Source organism: Scyliorhinus torazame, chromosome 4, assembly GCF_047496885.1.
Source record: "Scyliorhinus torazame isolate Kashiwa2021f chromosome 4, sScyTor2.1, whole genome shotgun sequence".
NCBI lineage: Eukaryota > Metazoa > Chordata > Chondrichthyes > Carcharhiniformes > Scyliorhinidae > Scyliorhinus > Scyliorhinus torazame.
The window spans coordinates 116291066-116309645 of record NC_092710.1 but is presented as its reverse complement, the minus strand read 5'-3'; the positions used below and the strand labels follow the sequence as shown (position 1 = coordinate 116309645).

The 18580-nt window shown below is 44.6% G+C and overlaps 1 protein-coding gene across 4 annotated transcripts in view; it reads left to right on the top strand.

Moving 5' to 3' along the window:
- Positions 1-18580, top strand: part of sipa1l2 (signal induced proliferation associated 1 like 2) — an 825665-nt gene that overhangs the window by 254397 nt on the left and 552688 nt on the right. For all 4 annotated transcript variants that reach the window (XM_072498538.1, XM_072498535.1, XM_072498536.1 and 1 more), the window contains exon 3: positions 15162-17050. In XM_072498538.1, coding sequence (XP_072354639.1) covers positions 15541-17050 — 1510 coding nt within the window. In that variant the 5' untranslated portion in view covers positions 15162-15540. The remainder of the gene's footprint in view (positions 1-15161; positions 17051-18580) is intronic.

Here is an 18580-nt window from a genome sequence, read left to right as displayed (position 1 = left end):
GTGCCTGTGCTCTGAAGGGCGAATAGACAAGCTGGGGATTGTTGCTCGATGGGGTGTTGGGTGCTCTGAGGTACAGATGAACCAACACGGTTGCGATTGGTACAACGCAGTTTTATTCCAACTTGTTATTTACAGATCTGTCTTGGTACTCAGCACGTGGTGACTGTGTGAGTGTCTTGTTAATCAGGTCCTGTCCTTGTCCTTGTCTCCAGATGGACTGGCCACCAGGTGTCGTGTTTCTTGTCTTATACTGTGTCTGCTTTTGTCTGTGATTGGCTGTCGTGTTATGTGTGCTAATTGGTCTGTTGGTCTATCTATCATGATGTGTGTGTTTGAATATCATGACATCCCCCCTTTTTTACAAGATTATGTGCCTACGTGGTTATAAATATGAATGTGTCCTGAGTGCAGCTAAAGGTGTGTGTGCGTGATATTTACAGCATGTACATGTGGCGTAACTATATACAAGGGGTGTCAGGTGTCAAGGTCAGGTGTGGCATGCTAACGAGGTTGTACCATAACAAAAGAAGAAAAACTTTGAAGTGTGGTCCGGTCAAACGAGATCTGGAACGATAAAACAGTAACATGTTACAATACAATAGTTGCTAAACTTTGACGTGTGAACAGTCTCATAAGTCCAGTCTAGGTGGGCGACGAATTTGGGTTGACCGCCTCAAGGGTGGGTCGAGAACCACCGGCTGAGGTGCGAGCCTGGCCACGGGTGGCGACAGAAGGGGCATGGTATATGGCAGCTCTACAAAGTCACTATCAGGAACCAGTGGAGGACAAGGCGTCTCTGTATGGTTCCGTTGCGAGCGTGGAAGTAGGCGAAGGGCTCGCCGATCCATCCGGCATGCATACCAGGAATGAGCGGGGAGCCACGCGTCGGAGAACTTCGGCAGGTGCTGACCAGCCACCGCCTGGTAGATGAATGCGGACGTTGTCTCCAGGGGCCAGGGAGGGAAGATCAGTTGCCCCTGTGTCGTACGATCTCTTCTGGCGATCACGCTGCAGTTGCATCCTATGCAGTACCGGAGCATGGTCTGTTGTTGGTGCTAGGATGGAACGCACAGTGGTTCTGAGGGTGCGACCCATCAGCAGCTGTGCTGGCGAGAGACCAGTGGCTAGCGGGGCCGAGCGATAGGCCAGCAAGGCGAGGTGAAAGTCCGATCCGGCAGCAGCAGCCTTGCAGAGGAGCCGTTTGGCAATGTGAACGCCCTTCTCCGCCTTTCCATTGGACTGGGGATGCAGAGGGCTGGACGTCACGTGTGTGAAGCCATACGAGGTGGCAAAGGACGACCATTCATGGCTGGCAAAACAAGTCCCATTGTCTGACATGACAGTCATCGGAATGCCGTGGCGAGCAAAGGTGTCTTTGCAGGCCCTGATGACAGCAGACGACGTCAGAGCGTGTAGGCGTATGACTTCTGGGTAATTGGAGAAGTAGTCCATGATGATAACATAGTCCATGCCAAGCGCGTGAAATAGGTCGACACCCACCTTCGCCCAGGGGGACGTCACCAGCTCATGGGGCAGAAGCGTCTCAGGAGGCTGCGCCGGCTGAAACCTTTGGCAGGTTGTACAGTTGATCACCATGTTGGCAATTTTGTCACTGATGCCCGGCCAGTATACCGCCTCTTGGGCCCTCCGCCTGCACTTCTCAACCCCCAAGTGGCCTTTGTGTATTTGATCGAGAACCAGCTGGCGCATACTGTGCGGAATGACAATCCTGTCTAGCTTCAGAAGGATCCCATCAATGATGGCTAGGTCGTCCCGTACACTATAGAACTGCGGGCACTGCCCTTTGAGCCAACCTTCCGTCATGTGGCGCATCACTCGCTGTAAAAGGGGACGTGTCGAAGATCGCCAACACTGGTGCCGTGGTGAGTTTGCGTTTGAGCTCCTCCCATTCCAGCTGGTGTGTATGTTGCCACTGGAACTCTGTAGATTTTTTTACGAGATGGCGCAGAGTCGTTGTGTGGGAAGCAAGGTTGGGAATGAATTTCCCTAGGAAGTTGACCATGCCAAGGAATCGTAGGACAGCCTTCTTGTCGGCCGGCCGCGGCATGGCTGTGATGGCGCTTACCTTGTCTGCATCCGGACGGACCTCCGGGAGATGTGGTCCCCCAGGAACTTCAATTCGGTCTGGCCAAAGGCGCACTTGGCTCGGTTGAGGGGCAGGCCGTTTTGCCGTATGCGGGAAAAAACGCGTTGGAGACGATGTATGTGCTCCTGTGGTGTGGTGGACCAGATGATGACATCGTCCACATATACGCGTACCCCTTCGATGCCTTCCATCATCTGCTCCATGATTCTGTGGAAGACCTCGGATGCCGAGATGATGCCAAATGGCATCCGGTTGTAGCAGAATCTGCCGAAAGGGGTGTTGAAGGTGCATAGCTTTCGGCTGGTCTATCTATCATGATGTGTGTGTTTGAATATCATGACACTCAAGAGAAAAAGGAAAGTTCCTTTTTAAAAACAAGTACTGTGCTAGATGAGGGATGAGGCAATGGAACTCTCTCCATTCTGGGTAAAGTGTGTCAACATCAGGCATAACCGAGACAGATGCAAAGTAAAACTCCCAGGAAAAAAATTACTTGCAGTTAGTTTGCCTATAGCTCTTAAAATAAAAAGGAAATTATTGCTCAATGTGTTAGAAATGCAGTGACATTTCACCTCGATGACTGGGGCTCAATTAAGCCCAGACTGATCAGATGAGAGTCCATCTCTGTTGGCTCCAAGAGTCCAATGTGAGATCGGTTTAGGTTGGTCTCAGTACCCTTCCTCGTCGGCACCAGCCTATCCTATAAATATTTCCCAATTCTGTATTAATTGGCAATAAAAACCATATGATGAGAAAAGAAATATTGCATGCCTACAGAGCGGATGTTTTTTCTAAAGTGGGTTGCTGATCCAGAGTTTACAGATTAGAGAAGACTCTCATCTGATCAGTCTGGGCTTAATTGAGCCCTGGTCATAGAGGTGAAATGCCACTGTATTCCTATCCTATCGTAGCAATTGTTTCCCTTTTTATTATAAGCTTTCAAGAGCTCTTGGTAAACGAACTGCTAGTAAATTGTTTCAACCAGAGATGTAGACTTCAGCGCAGAAGAGGGAAGTGAGTACACACAGCTACCTTAAATATGGGAGGCGATGAATGGGGTGAGATTGTTCAGGGATATTGTGGAGGTAGATTTTGTCAACAAATTCATTTCTTTGAAAATGTTTTTATTAGGGTTTTTCTTTTTGTACAAAACAAAGATGAAAGTGAACATACATAGAAACTATGTATTATCGGTTATAATTCACAATTTTTGCAAGTGCCCAGCTTTGACTTGGCCTCTGAATCCCAATTCCCCCTTTCATCCTGATCCCCCTCCCCTTCCTGCTGTCTGGCGTGTCATCTTTGTTTGTTGGTTCATCAAACCTAGACCTATTGGGGTAGTGTACTGCTGCGTATGCTGTTTGGTGTAAGGTTGCTTGTATAGGGTTGGTTGGGCTCAGTGCCTTTTCGTTCCCTCCTTCTCCCTCACCCTCTTTTTAAAGAAATATTTTTTTAAAGTTTACATTTTTACACTGTACATAAAGGTAGATGAGACTGTTACAGTTTGCATGTCGTTCCTTTTCGGCTACCAACCCCCCCCCCCCCCCCCCCCCAAGTTCTATCAGTTGTTGGCTTCGGACAGATTGGTGAAGCTTTGTGGAAGCCATCTTCAGACCCTTGAATGGTGTACTACAGTGTTTGTCAAACTTTTTTCCAATGACCCACATTTACAAAATGGCCGACTATCGCGACCCACACCACAGTCACAAAATATTCTCCATAATTACTTTTTAAAACGTCCTACTCGTTGTTGGCACTTCTGTATTATTGAATGTAAAATTGTAAATTGAGCTGCTGTTTCACCTTAAACGACTGCTCCACCCTAACACCTTGCCAAAGGGTGTAACTCAGGATTATTTGGTTATTTTATTTCTTCACAGCCATTGTTAGCAGTTGCCAAATTGTGTGCAAGCGCTGGAAAGATTAACAGGCTCAATATTGGAGTTTTAACAACGTTATGTTCACGCGTTCAAAACCTAACATGACCTCGGATAGGAAATTAAACTCAAAACTTCAACTTCAGAAACAGGAGCCCTAAATGTTGAACTAAAAACACAGTCAGACAGTAAGTCACTGGCCACCTGTCAATACTGTTTCCCAGGTAATTATGTAACAGACTGAAAACACGCTTAAAAAAAACAATGCTGGGCACAGCTCAGCTGACCAAAATGCAAAACGTGCAGACTCATTCCATTCCATACACCTGCAACAGTTTACTGGCTCCTGTATACACGAGTGTAGTTTAGTCGCCAGCTAATGCTATCTTTGGCGAATAATTCAAGCCCTGATAAAGGTAGATGCAAAAGTCCTTGCGGCAGAGGAACCGATTCAGCTGAATGAGTCCATGTAGCCACATGGCAGAGAAGAATGCTTGGGATGAATACCTGGGAAGAGGGGGTGGATAGCAGGGGGAGAGGTGATGAAAAAGGAAGTGTTCTTGAAGGACAAGAGCCCTGGTGTGTCGAGACAATTTGGAAGTGGAAGGAGTGGACATAGAAGTTTGTAGGGGTAGAGGAGGCTGTATATGTCCCCGCAGATCCCCTTTCCAGACTGTCCGTATCCAGTAACTTCTCGAAAATTGTATCTCTCAGGCCCCTTGGGTACTTTGTTGTTTCCTTGTGGAAAAATAATTTGATTTGCAGATGTTGGAGTTCCTGTCCATTCGGTAGTTCCAGTCTCGCTGTCAGCTCTTCTACGGTCACTAGTATGTCCCTTGTGTAAAAGTCCCTAACCGCCAGTGTCCCCTCCGTCCTGTCTTCACCTCTTAAAGGTGGGTCTAGCATAGCTGGTGGAAACCTATGGTTGTTGCAGATGGGGGCCATGGTGGACACTTCAGTCAGGCTGAAGTGCTGCCTCATCTGGTTCCAGGTTCTGAGTGTTGCTACTACCACTGGGCTGGTTGAGTGTTTTGCTGGTGGGGATGGGAGTGCTGTCATGGCAAGAGCCCAGACAGTCGTTCCTTACATGAGGGCTCCTCCATTCTCACCCATTCAATGTTTGGTTCCTTCACCCATCCTCTCTCACTCTCGGCTGTGGCTGCCCAGTGGTAGTATTACAAGTTCGGGATGCTTCTCTCCTTTGGTTTAGCACACTGGGCTAAATCGCTGGCTTTTAAAGCAGACCAAGGCAGGCCAGCAGCACGGTTCAATTCCCGTACCAGCCTCCCCGAACAGGCGCCGGAATGTGGCGACTAGGGGCTTTTCACAGTAACTTCATTAAAGCCTACTCATGACAATAAGCGATTTTCATTTCATTTCATTTCATTTCATTTGCAGTGTTGTTTTCATTTTGTTTATTGCTTGGAAAAAGGCCTTGTGTAATGTAGATCGGTATGGATCTGAACAGGACGAGGAACTTGGGCCGTGCGGGTTCACTGGTGTGGTATTATCATAACTATCAGCATTGCAAGGGTTAATGTGTCGAGAGTAGCCACTAGAGGGAGCTCCAGTTACAACTATATAAGGCAGTGATGCCAGACCTTGGGGGAGGAGTGTATGCAGGAGATAGCTAGTGAAGGTCAGAAGAGCAGATAGTGCAAGTGAATGTAGATTATAGTTTATATTAGTAGTGAGATTAGCAGTAGATGAGTATAGTTAGATGTTATTGATCAATTGTGTATTCTTAAGGATCCCAGTTTAGTAGTGTAAATAAAATCATAGTTTTGTTTAAGTTAAAACTATTTTGTGGTCTTTGTGAACACTACGCCAACCATCCTGAAACAAGCAACAGAAAGAACACCACAACTGGGAAACTTTGCTTTTGCCCAGGTTGAGTTTGTGGCTCGAGAATGCTTTGAAGTCTACCAAAAGCTTAGAGATTTCTTTCATGCCGTTTTGCGGGTTCAAGATGTAGAGGAGCAGATCATCTGCATAGAGTGAAACTCGGTGCTCTCTGCCTCCTCTTCAGATTCTCCTCCAGCTACTCACCTCTCGCAGGGTGATCGCCAGCGGCTCAATTTCCAGGGCGAACGTGAGCGGGCAATTGGCATCCCTGCCTTGTGCCTCTATGCAACTAGAAGTATTTAGAGCTGGTGGTGTTCGTCTGAACGCCAGCCTTGGGGGCGGTGTACAGGAATTTCACCCAGTGAACCCTGTCCCTAGCCCAAACCGCTCCAGTACCTCTGTGAGGTACTTCCATTCGACTCTGTCAAAGGCCTTTTCTTCGTCAAGGGAGAAGATCACCTCTGGTGTTCTATCCCCGGATGGGTCAGTATCATATTCAGCAGCCCTCTGATATTCGCAGTTAGCTGTCTATCATTAACAAAGCCTGCATGGTCCTTTACGAATATCTCTGGTATGCAGTTCTCTAGTCTCTTAGCCAGGACTTTTATGAGTACCTTTGCGTCCACATTCGGCAGCAAAATGGGTCTTTATGATCCGCATTCTGTTGGGTCTTTATCTTTTTTGGGTATCAGCGATATGGTGGCCTATGTTAGCGTTGGAGGCAGGGTGTCCCTCGCTAGTGAATCTGCGAACATCTCCCGCAGGTGCGGGGTGAGAGCCGATACAAATTTTTCGTAGACGTCCACCGGGAACCCATTGGGTCCCGGAGCCTCCCTGCCTGCATGGAGTTGATGTTCTCCATGACCTCTCTCAGTTCTATTCTCTCAGACGATAGATGGATGGAAGCTCCCTCCATCTATCCTCCCCCACGACTGGCATGTCCAGTCCGTCGAGGAACTGTTTCATTTCCGAGTCCCCGTTGTGGGGGTGCTGTCCCGGTTGCCAGTCTCCCTCTCTCTGTCTGGTCGGGGACCCCTCGCCTCGTGGTTCCGCTAACTCGCTCGCTGCTCTTTCCCTTTTCCACCGTTTCTGGTCTTCCTGCGGCCTCTCGAGCTACTGATTCCTGGCATACTTCCTTGTCTTTGTAGTTCTTCCTTGTCTTTGAAGTTGAGGAGGTGAATGAGTCTGATTTTTCAGGCCAAATATGGCCAAAAGTGCCTATTTTGCTGTGTTCGGGAGGAGAGCCACCTGATGTACGTCTACTCAGCACATCCCCATCACCAGAAGTCCTCGTTAACAAATTCATGAGGCAAATGAGCAATTTTTTAGTGTGCAGAAGTAGGACTCAATATATTTTTTGGACAGTTGACATCAATCAATAGGTTATTATAGGAGTCCATGTCTTAGGTCCTGTTCTTTCAAACTACCATATTAATGTGCTCTTACTGCTATTCAAGAAATTATTTTATGACATAGGGTCCATTTTCAGTAGCTGTGATTGCCATGGCTAGATTTAGGATTGGAAGTGAAGAGAGAAAGAACGGATCTCCATGCAAAATTAGGCTTCATGCACTTTGGTTGTAGGTATAAAACAGAGGTCTGACATCTCACATGTTTGCCTGATGACATTTTCTTACTGAGTGGCCAAAATATATTTAGATTAAAGTCACAACATGGATTAATGTACATATTTTTCATAGTAGACATTTGGGGCTGAAAAATAAGTTTCTGCAGAAAAGCTTTGCTACAAAGATACTGTGGTACAGCTGGAATTACTGAACCATGTGATATGATTTGTTGCTATCTATGTTTCCTTGGGTTACTGTGCACAGCAGGAAATTTAACAAGACAAGCAGATTGGAAATTGCTTATTTTTGGTAAACTAGACAGTGAATTTTCTTCCACAAGATCCTCCGGCCACGCTGTGCCAGAAAAAGACTCGCTGGGAGCAGCGTGGCCGGTGAAAACTGGGAGACCCGCTCCCAAGATCTACCCGACTCGCAACGCCTCATGAGATTCAACGCAATCTCGTGAGACGTTACAAGGAGAATCCCGCCCACGATGGGCCGGATCACTTTTTAGCAAATCTTCAGATTGGAGCGAGGCTGTAACTTTACTCTAATGTGCAGATTCCTGAGGTACCTGAGGCTTTGGGATTCATTCCCTTTGCCTCGGGGACCTCGGGTGAGTGCCGTTTGGTACTAGCCCCCACAAATGGGGACCAGACAGAACGCCGCTCGTGGGGGTCTCCAAGGGGATCGGAGGCCCCCAGCTGCATGCCCTATGGGTACGGTGGTGCCCTGGCACTGCTGGTGCCACCTGGGTACCCTGACAGTGCCAGCCTGATAAGCTACATACCAGAGTACTTAAGGAAATGACTCTAGGAATAGTGGGTGCATTGGTGGTCATCTTCCAAGATTCTATAGACTTTGGAACAGTTCCTACACATTATAGGGTGGCTAATGTAACCCCACTATTTAAAAAGGGAGTAAACGGAATTATAGGCCAGTCGGCCTAGTGTCGGTAGTGGGGAAAATTCTAGAATCCATTATTAAAGAAACAGTGGCAGAGTCGGCATGCATTTATAAAAAGCAGGATCGGACAGAGTCAGCATGGATATATAAAAAGGAAATCATTCTTAACAAACCTACTGTAATTATTTGAGGATGTAACTAGTAGAGTTGGTGAAGGGGAGCAAGTGGATGTGGTCTATTTGGACTTTCAGAAGGCTTTCGACAAAGTCCCACATAAGAGATTAAAGTGTAAAATTATAGCGCATGGGGTTATGAGTATTGTATTGAGATGGATAGAAAACTGGTTGGCAGACTGGAAACAAAGGGTAGGAATAAACGGTTCCAAATGGCAGGCAGTGACTAGTGAAGTATCGCAGGAATCCATGCTGGGACCCCAGCTATTCATATGTTAATGATTTAGATGAGGAAACAAAATGTAATATCTCCAAGTTTATAGATGACACAAAGCTAGGAAAGAGGGTGAGCTGTGAGGAGGATGCAGAGACCCTTCAATGTGATTTGGACAGGTTGAATGAGTGGGCAAATTAATGGCAGGTGCAGTATAATTTGGATAAATGAGGTTATCCACTTTGGTAGCAAAAACAGGAAAGCAGATTATTATTTTAATGGCCATAAATTAGGAGAGGGGAATGTGCAATAAATTCTGTGTGTCTCTTACACCAGTCACTGAAGGTAAGCATGCAGGTACATCAAGCATTAAAAAGGCAAATAAATGGTATGTTGGTCTTCATAGCGAGAGTTCAGGAGGAGGGATGTCTTGCTGTAATTATAAAGGGCTGTGGCGAAGCTACGTCTGGACTACTGTGTGCAGTTTCGGTCTCCTTATCTGAGGAAGGATGCTCTTGCTATAGAGGGAGTGCAGACTGATTCCTGGGATGGCGGGACTGATGTATGAGGAGAGATTGAGTCGGTTTGAATGGTATTCGCTGGAGTTCAGAAGAATGAGGGGGGATCTCATTGAAACCTATAAAATTCAAACAGGACTAGACAGGGTAGATGCAGGATGTTCCCAATGGTGAGTGTGCCCAGAGCCAGGAGTCACAGTCTGAGGATACGGGGTAGGCCATTCAGGACTGATGAGGAGAAATTGCTCCTCCCATAGAGTGGTTAGCCTGTGGAATTTGCTACCACAGAAAGCAGTTGAGGACAAAATGTATGTTTTCAAGAAGCAGTTACATATAGCACTTGGGGGAAAGGGGTCAAAGGATATGGGGGGAAGGTGGGATCAGACTCTTGAGTTGGACAATCATCCATAATCATAATGATAAAATTATATAATTATAATTGCAGAGCAGGCTCCAAGTGCTGAATGGCCTTCTCCTACTCCTATTTTCCATGTAGCCAGCCCACACTTCCACACAGCCAGCGAATGATGAGCAACACAATTGTGACTGCCAGCTAGCTCGCCTTGTCAATGTAAATGAGGCCTGACCATGAAATTGATTGGATATTTTGCAAATGTCACCAGGTAAGTGAAATGAATAATGCCCACCCCATATATAATCCACATGAGACTTGTTTCTGGGGTATTTGTCTCTAGCTTAGTGTAATGGCCTGGTCCAAAACTGCTAAAACGTGCCAAACTAAGGGAGGTGTAATTTTCTGCTGAGCGCATTGCGATATTAGTATTTTTGGCTGAGTTGATCACTGAATCACTTGCGCTAATATGCCACCTGATAATATTTTTCTTCTCATGTTTTTGTCTTGTATCAGAGGTTACTATGTTTAAAACAACAGTTTCATTATCAACATGTGATGGTAAAAGGATTACAGCAAGTAAGTGCAATTTACAGGAAGTATGAGCTACATGCAAGACTTCTAAATATTACCAGCCTGTCATGATGTTGCATTTATAGATCTGAAGTCAGTTAAACTCTTCAGGTTTAGCAGCATCAAAGGGTGGGGGTTAGAATTGGGGCAGGATGTACAGACTTAATTCAGTTCCATTTTAAAGCTATTAATTCTGTCTCCATTTTTATATTTCCATAATAAGTTGTTACACCTACAGGAATCTGCCGTTGTAAATTTATAATGCTGTAATTACAGCCCCCACCAGTGATAGTGCTGCAGAGCCTTTACTGTTGAGATGATCTGACAATTATAGTCATAGAGTCATAGATGTTTACAGCATGGAAACAGGCCCAGCCGGTCCATGCCGCCCAGTTTCTGTCACCAAGCTAGTCCCACTTGCCTGCATTTGGCCCATATCTCTCTATATCTTGACAAGTTTACATTGGAAGTTATGTTATAAATGTGGACATATGAATTGATAATGCAAAACGTTAACTGCAGGCTTGTGCAGATGTGAAACTTTTGTGTGTATATTTTTATATGTAGTTTACCCACAAATGGAGCTAATAACTAATATATTCTTATAAAAAAACCTTTTCTGATCCTTTCATTTTTTATAAGAATTTCATATTTAAGAGTAACTGGCATATTATCTTCACTTTGTTTCATCTCTAGTATATTTAATTGGACTTCATTACTGAGGGCTTATTTTTTATGTTAAATAAGTATTATGATTGTGCCACACCCCAAAGGTGGTTTTGAAATTTTGTATTCCATTAAGTAATCAATATCAATTTATAATGCACTCTAGTCATGAGGATTTGGCTTTTCCAAACCCATTGGCATTGCTAAAGCAAACTGCTTAGGAACAGGACGAATTAAGGAGAACCGTAAAACCTAAATGTTATTAGCATGAATTTCTATTATCTTTGTTCACATATTTATTTATAATTCACTGCAACTACAGGGCATTTCATGGCATCTATATTTGAATCCAATTGTTTTTCTTAAACTGCACCTTAAAATAGCATACCTCTGTGAAGGGCAGCATGGCAGCATAGTGCTTAGCACAATTGCTTCACAGCGCCAGGGTCCCCGGTTCGATTCCCGGCTTGGGTCACTGTCTGTGCAGAGTCTGCACATTCTCCCCTTGTGTGCGTGGGTTTCCTCCGGGTGCTCCGGTTTCCTCCCACAGTCCAAAGATGTGCAGGTTAGGTGGACTGGCCATGCTGAATCGCCCTTAGTGTCCAAAATTGCCCTTAGTGTTGGGGGGGTTACAGGGATAGGGTGGAGTGTGGGTTTGGATAGGGTGCTCTTTCCAAGAGCCGGTGCAGACTCGATGGGCTGAATGGCCTCCTTCTCTGTAAATTCTATGATTCTAAGTTAAAACATTTATGGCGGACTTCTTATGCAGTCTTTGACACTGTGTTACAATCATGAAACCATAACAAGAAGGGACATAATATAAATGATATGCTCTCCAATAGTGATGGAGTTGTGAAAGTGTAGGTTATGTTGGTCTGCTGACAATATAAGCTTTAAAACGTTAATGGCCCGTAACTCAGGCTAGCAGTGGGAAGCCATGAGCTGTCGATTCTAAAAGGAAAAAATGCACACTTGCCTGCACTTGGATATCGCGACGAACCTTCCTCTTTGTGAAAATATCTCCAGAACCTCGGTCTGTGCAAGCTCCAGCGTGGCGCAGGAGCAGGTGGAGTGCAGCTCCATCCCCTTATGACGGGGCCATCTTGGGAATGCCAATTGAGAGCATGCATTTCAACTGCAGATTTAGATTGAACACAACAGGCAGCATATTTAACAAATGTTTTAAAGATATGTAGAAGTTTTTTAAGCAGCACTTTCTTTCATTCAGGCATTGCTGTTGTTATTGGTTCTTTTTAAAGTAATTATTTTTTATGATTAAAGGTGATTATTTAGAAGTGAACATAGATTTAGTTATTTGTTTTAAATCTGTGAAACTATTTACATCTGCACTATATTATTATATAACTTTGCATGTGGCATGTTAAAAGTGTTTGTATCATTAATTTAGATTATGGACATAAGATTTTTGCTTTTACTGTCCTTGTAACATCTTACATCTTTTTGATTTTCTTATGGAATCAGAATCACTGCAGTGCGGAAGAAAGCCATTAGGCCCATCGGCTCTGCACTGATGCTCCGAAAGAACACCCTACCCAGACCTCATCACCCCCGCCCCTTCCCCATCTAGACGTTGGACACTAACGGGCAATTTAGCAAGGCCTAACCTGTACATCTTTGGACTGTGGGAGGAAACCGAACTACCCGGAGGGAACGGCAGCAGCAGGGTGGCACAGTGGTTAGCATGGCGTTAGGGGCCTCAGTTCAGTTCGGCCTTGGGTGACTGTGTTGGAGTTTGTACGTTCTCCTCATGTCTGTGTGGGTTTCCTCTGGGTGCTCTGTTTTCCTCCCACACTTCGAAGGTGTGCCGGTTAGGTGGATTGGCCATGCTAAGTTGCCCCTTAGTGTCCAGGGATGTACAGGTTAGGTTCTAGGGATAGGGCTGGGGAGTGGGCCTTGGTAGGGTACTCTTTCAGAGTATTGGTGCAGATTTGATGGACCAAATGGAATTTTATGGTTCTATTCCATGGTTCTAAGAAACCTATGCAGACACGGGACAAATGGGCAAACACCACACATCTGAGTTGAACACGGGTCCCTTGTATTGTGAGGCAGCAGTGCTAACCAGTGTGCCATCGTGTTACCTGTGTTATTATGTTTCTGCTTTGTTTACTTCAATTATCTTATTAATTTATAATTATCTCAATTAAATGTTGTGTTTTGATGTTTCAATAAGACTTTGTAGAAACTTGTAAAGTTAAATGTAAAACATTAACAAAAATAATTTTATAAATACAAAACTTAAAGTTTAAATTTATCAGCTGAACAATGACATAAACTACCTCAACTTTTGCAAATGTTGTGCAATAAAATGTATTTTCTCACTTCAACACAACGGTCAGTAAAATACATTTTCCACATAAACATAACGGTTCTATTTGTAAAGGGGAGGGAGGGGAGGAGGGGGAAGGGAGGATTTTGACAAATCAGTTGTTAATGTTACAAGCTCAACGTCCAAAAGCAGCAGCTGCAGATCCATAATGCCCTGTGCATACCACCTCTGACAACATTTTGGGATGTCCTTTGGCAGTACACTCTTAGGGATGGGTAATTGATTCACTGCAATACCTGTCAGAGAGATCGTTCTGGTTAGCTTACAGGAGGCTTGCATATGTCAACTAAGGCACCAAACTTTGTTAATGCATTTGAAGTAATCACTTGAGGCTTGTAAGGATGAACATTGCATCAGGGAGACTCTTAAACAACAAAGCTTAAGATACATAACAAAGTCCTGAATCAGCTGGGAGGACAGGCGCGCTACAATTAGTGACCCAGAAGGAGTCAATAGCACCAGTATATATGCTATGATCGTCCGAAACCAAATCTGCTGTGCCGCCCATTTTTTTAGGATGTCAGAGTACTGACTGCCAAAGCAAATCTTTTTCATCCAGATTAAGGAAAGACCCTGAACAAGAGGAGACCAAAGGAAGCTCTTCAAAGTCACCTTGAAGGCTTACCTCAGGAATGGAACATAGTTGTCAATGCTTGGGAGACCTTTTCTCAGAAGAGACCTATTTGGAGGAACCTCCCGATTGAAGGGTCACAATTCTTTGAGAACACCCAATGGCAAGAGGAGGCCCGGAAAAGGAGCCTGAGAAAGGAATATCTGCGATCTAGCGTCCAAGGACCGATGCCACCTTTTGGAAACTCGTGACAAATGAATGATTGAAGATGCACCTCTAGGATCAGGCTCATCAGTCACCAAGGACCCACAGAACCCGAGACCAGTACCGTAGTATCTTAGGTGGTCAATCATACTCGTTAGCGAGTGATTACTGCATTCTATCCATTGTACTTCCTTTAATGGAATTAACATACTTGTGACAAATCAGAATTAAAAAAATATATATATATTTTACCCTCTCTGACTCCAAACTCACTTTATACAGTAAAGTATCCTTTTAATGGAACTAACAGTCTCATGACAAACCAAAATTAAAAAAGAATATCTTCCTTTCACTTTATTTGTATTTGAAACATATTTATCAATGCTAAATACTAATAATATAAAACATTAACCTTCCAAAAAAATGCCTCCCAATGTCTCCTGCCTTCTTCAATTATCCTTGGCTGAAAAATAAAAGTGCAAATAAAAAGGTGTAAAAGCTCACCTAACATGGGGGCACGTGGTCCACTTTAGCGCTGTCTCTGCATTTTTCATTGAGCAGCTCCATCGCAGCGCATGGCTTCAAGCAGGGGAAAAAAGCCAGCTAGGAGTTTGAATGCCATGCGCTTCCAGCTTGCATGCCCGTACGCCCACACTTCTGGGTCATCACACTGCGCAATAGCAGCAGACCAGCAACTTAAGTCGCTAACTCGAGGAAATTATGGGCCAATATCAAAGTAGAGGGTTCAAACTGCCTCGGTTTGTATGACAAATGCAAATGTTCTGGAAGTGTTTGTTTAAAGTTGGCTGTAAAGTTCTAACGTGCTCAGTCATTCATAAATTAAATGGAGTATTTAAAGGTTTGTTGTAAATATACTTAAAAATCAAATAGTAATATTGCAGGTTCGTATGGCGATGGCACAACTGAAGAAAATGCCAAATCCCACTATTTTTCAGTGAATTCCTACGTCTTGATTTCTCACTTTATTATTTTTACTGCGATTTGGCCATTCATGGTACTTCATATGTTTTACATATTTGAACTGTTTACGTAAATAGAAACTAATATTTTTTTCCATTTTACTGCCCATGAATTGCTGTCTGTAAGTGTTTTAATTCAATATCTAACATTCTGTGAAATGCTAGTTACTTTTCTTAGATCAGATTCTTGCATAAATTTTGACACACAATGCAGCCACACTAATTCCAGCTTTATTTGCTTGTTTTTGCTCCTGTAGATCCTTAACCAAAGCCCATCTCTGAAACCTGTTGAAGCATCTTTCGATCTGATGTGTACACTATCTTTGCTATGAACTGATGGCCATGAGTGACATGCAATGTGAAGAACTGATCAAAGACTTAAGAGGGGCACAGGATGCACAATTCTGACTGCAAGTTTTATTGATCTATGTAGCTGCTGTTCAAATAATTTGGATTTGAAGATGATACACTGAATTCAATTTTTTTAATCAAACTGTTGCAACCATTAAAGCTAGCTTTCTTTTGTACATGGAATTCATTCCAGCCTGGGTATATTGTTAACACTTACAAAATTGACCATAATATAATGAGGTGGACCTGCTCATCTTTAATTAAGAATGGTTACGTGTTTTCTGAATGGATATGAGTGACAAAAAGTTAATACACGAAGAACAACCTCATTCTAGTGGTGCTTCAGGATTCTCCACCGAGTCTGCTAGAAGTATGCAGTCTGATGATATCTTTGCTAGAAAATACAAAGTCATTAATGGTAACATGGGGCCTCCCATTCCTTCGGGTACACCTTGCAAATCTGACAACAGCAGTCAGGTTAACGGAACACCTGCCATGCCAAAGATGGGCGTGAGGGCAAGAATCTCTGAATGGCCTCCAAAGAAAGAATTTCTAAAAGAGGGAGCAATTAGTAACTTAATGACTTGGGATAGCAGGTCTTTAGCCAGTTATGATACTGTATCCATGATGAGAGCTAGTCAAAATGGACAGAATGAGCAAAGCATTGAAGGTCTGCCTGAGGAAAACCCAGATATTACTGAGGATTTGGATTTTGCAGATGCAAGATATGTTTTCGGAGACCTCTTCACCAGATCCCCACAGAGGGGGCTTCACCCAATAAGGCAGAGGAGCAACAGTGATGTTACTATCAGTGATATAGATTCCGAAGATATTCTTGATCAGAATGCAGTAAATCCAAACACAGGTGCAGCTCTTCATCGTGAATATGGAAGCACTTCTTCAATTGACCGACAGGGAATAACTGGTGACAGCTTCTTTGCCATGCTTAGAGGATACAGAAGTGAAAGTGAGGACCAGAGGAGCCCTGGTCCACTTGGGCTTAGTGACCTGTTGCGCTGTGATTCTGGAATGTCGCCCAGCCTACAAGCAGCAACTCATATTTCTCGAGCTGAATTTGTCAGAATTTCTGGATTTGATTATGTGGATAGCCCACTTTTTTTTTGCAAAGATAGAGACAAGTCATTCAAACGGAGGTTGAAACCTGAAATGATAGAAGCATCCCTTTTTAGAAAATTGAGAACTGCAAAAAGTGAACACGAGGCTTTAAAGTTCTCTTTCGAGCAGGAAGAGAACAGACTGGAGAAAAGCAACCAACTATGGATGTGTCATAAATGTTTTGCACATTATGATGTGCAGAGTATTTTATTTAATGTGAATGAAGCAATGGCAAACAGGGCTAATGTAGGGCAAAGAAAAAACACAACCACTGGTGCTTCTGCAGCTTCGCAGCATCCAACCCCAGGAGGCTACTCTGCAAATTGTGAGTCTCCAACAGGCAGCAAAGAGGAACTAAATTCAAAGGAGAGCTTGGATTCTGATGAGGGAGATGGGAAAAGCAATAACTTGACCTTGGCATGCCCGTATTTCAGGAATGAGATTGGAGGGGAAGGGGAGAGACGCATTGCACTTTCTAGGGCTAACTCATGTTCGTTTACCTGCAGTGAAAGTTGCTCCTTTGAGTCCTCACTCAGCTCTCATTGCACTAATGCAGGTGTATCAGTATTAGAAGTACCAAGGGAGAACCAAGCAATCCATCGAGAGAAAGTGAAGCGATATATCATAGAGCACATTGATCTTGGAGCATACTATTATCGCAAATACTTTTATGGGAAAGGTAAGCTGGGTATTTTAAGTAAGTCTTGACATTCAATTTTATAGTAGTTGATATTTTTGTGGTATTTTGTAGCAGAAGCTTAAATTTCCCATCCTGCAGCTGTGACTGTTCGTTAATCTTTATTACTTCTGTTTTTGCTCTAATGTCTTCCACTCATTGTCTTTCTGACTTGGAGACTCTATCGTGATACTCTGAATCTATCGTTCTGTATGTTTACAGCCCATATTCTCTGCTTCTCTTTGTGTATCTGTTAGTATATTTCTTTTCCTATCTGCAAAGAACACGGTCTTAAAGTTAGAACCAGGTTATCTAGGAGTGAAGTCAGGAAACAATTTTTCACACACAGGCTATTGGAAATCTGAAATTCTTTCACCCTTCCCAAAGAATTGTGGATGCTGGGGACCATTTGAAACTTTCAAGACTGAGATTGATGGGCAACTGTTGGGTTTCTGTTCGGGTGGCACGGTAGCAAAATGGTTAGCACTATTGCTTCACAGCGCCAGGGTCCCGGGTTCGATTCCCGCTTTGGTCACTGTCTGTGACTGCACGTTCTCCCCGTGTCTGCGTGGGTTTTGTCCGGGTGCAGCGGTTTCCTCCCACAAATCCTGAAAGACGTGGGGCGGGATTCTCCGACCACCCGCCAGGTCATAGAATCCCTGGGGGGCGTATTCTCTGGCTACGGCCCCCCAGGCAATTCTCCGGGCCCCGATGGGCCGAGCGGCTGTCGGTGTTTGGCCAGTCCCGCCAGCGTGAATTGGACACGGTCCCACACGGCGGGACCTTGCAGGTAAGTTGGCTGGGGCGGTCCTCGGGAGGGGGAGGTTGGGGGGGGGGATCCTGCGCATGCGCTAGAATACGCCGGCCGGTCTGCGCATGTGCTGAACCACGCCGGCGGTTCTACGCATGCGCTAACTCCCGCAGTCCCTTCAATGCCGGCTGGCGTGGCGCCAACCCCTCCAGCGCCTGCCTAGCCCCCGGAGGTGCGGAGAATTTCGCAACTTCCAGTCGGCCCGACGCCAGAGTAGTTTGCGGCGTTTTTTACGCCGGCGCCGGGCCATCGCGTGAATTTGGGGGAATCCCGCAAGTGCTGTTAGGTGAATTGGACATTCTGAATTCTCCCTCCGTGTACCCGAACAGGCGCCGGACGGAATGTGTCGACTTTTTGGGGATTTTCACAGGAACTTTATTTCCGTGTTAATGTAAGCCTACTTGTCTACTTGTGACAATAATAAAGATTATTATTAATGTGTAAGTATGTTTGCTGTTCAAGGAATAAGGAGTAAAGATAGGTAAATGCATTGAGGTATAGATTAACCATGACTGAATGACAGAATAGCCCCTATGACAGTGGAACACTCCCCTCGGTACTGCACTGAAAGCATCAGCCTTAATTTTGTGCTCAAGTCTCTGGAATGGGCTTCACATTCACAACCTACTGATGGTAGTACAACCTACAGGTGGTAGTGCTACACTGATCCCCAGCTGACATTCTTATGGGGCACTGTAGGGTTTTGGGGCACTGGGATAAGA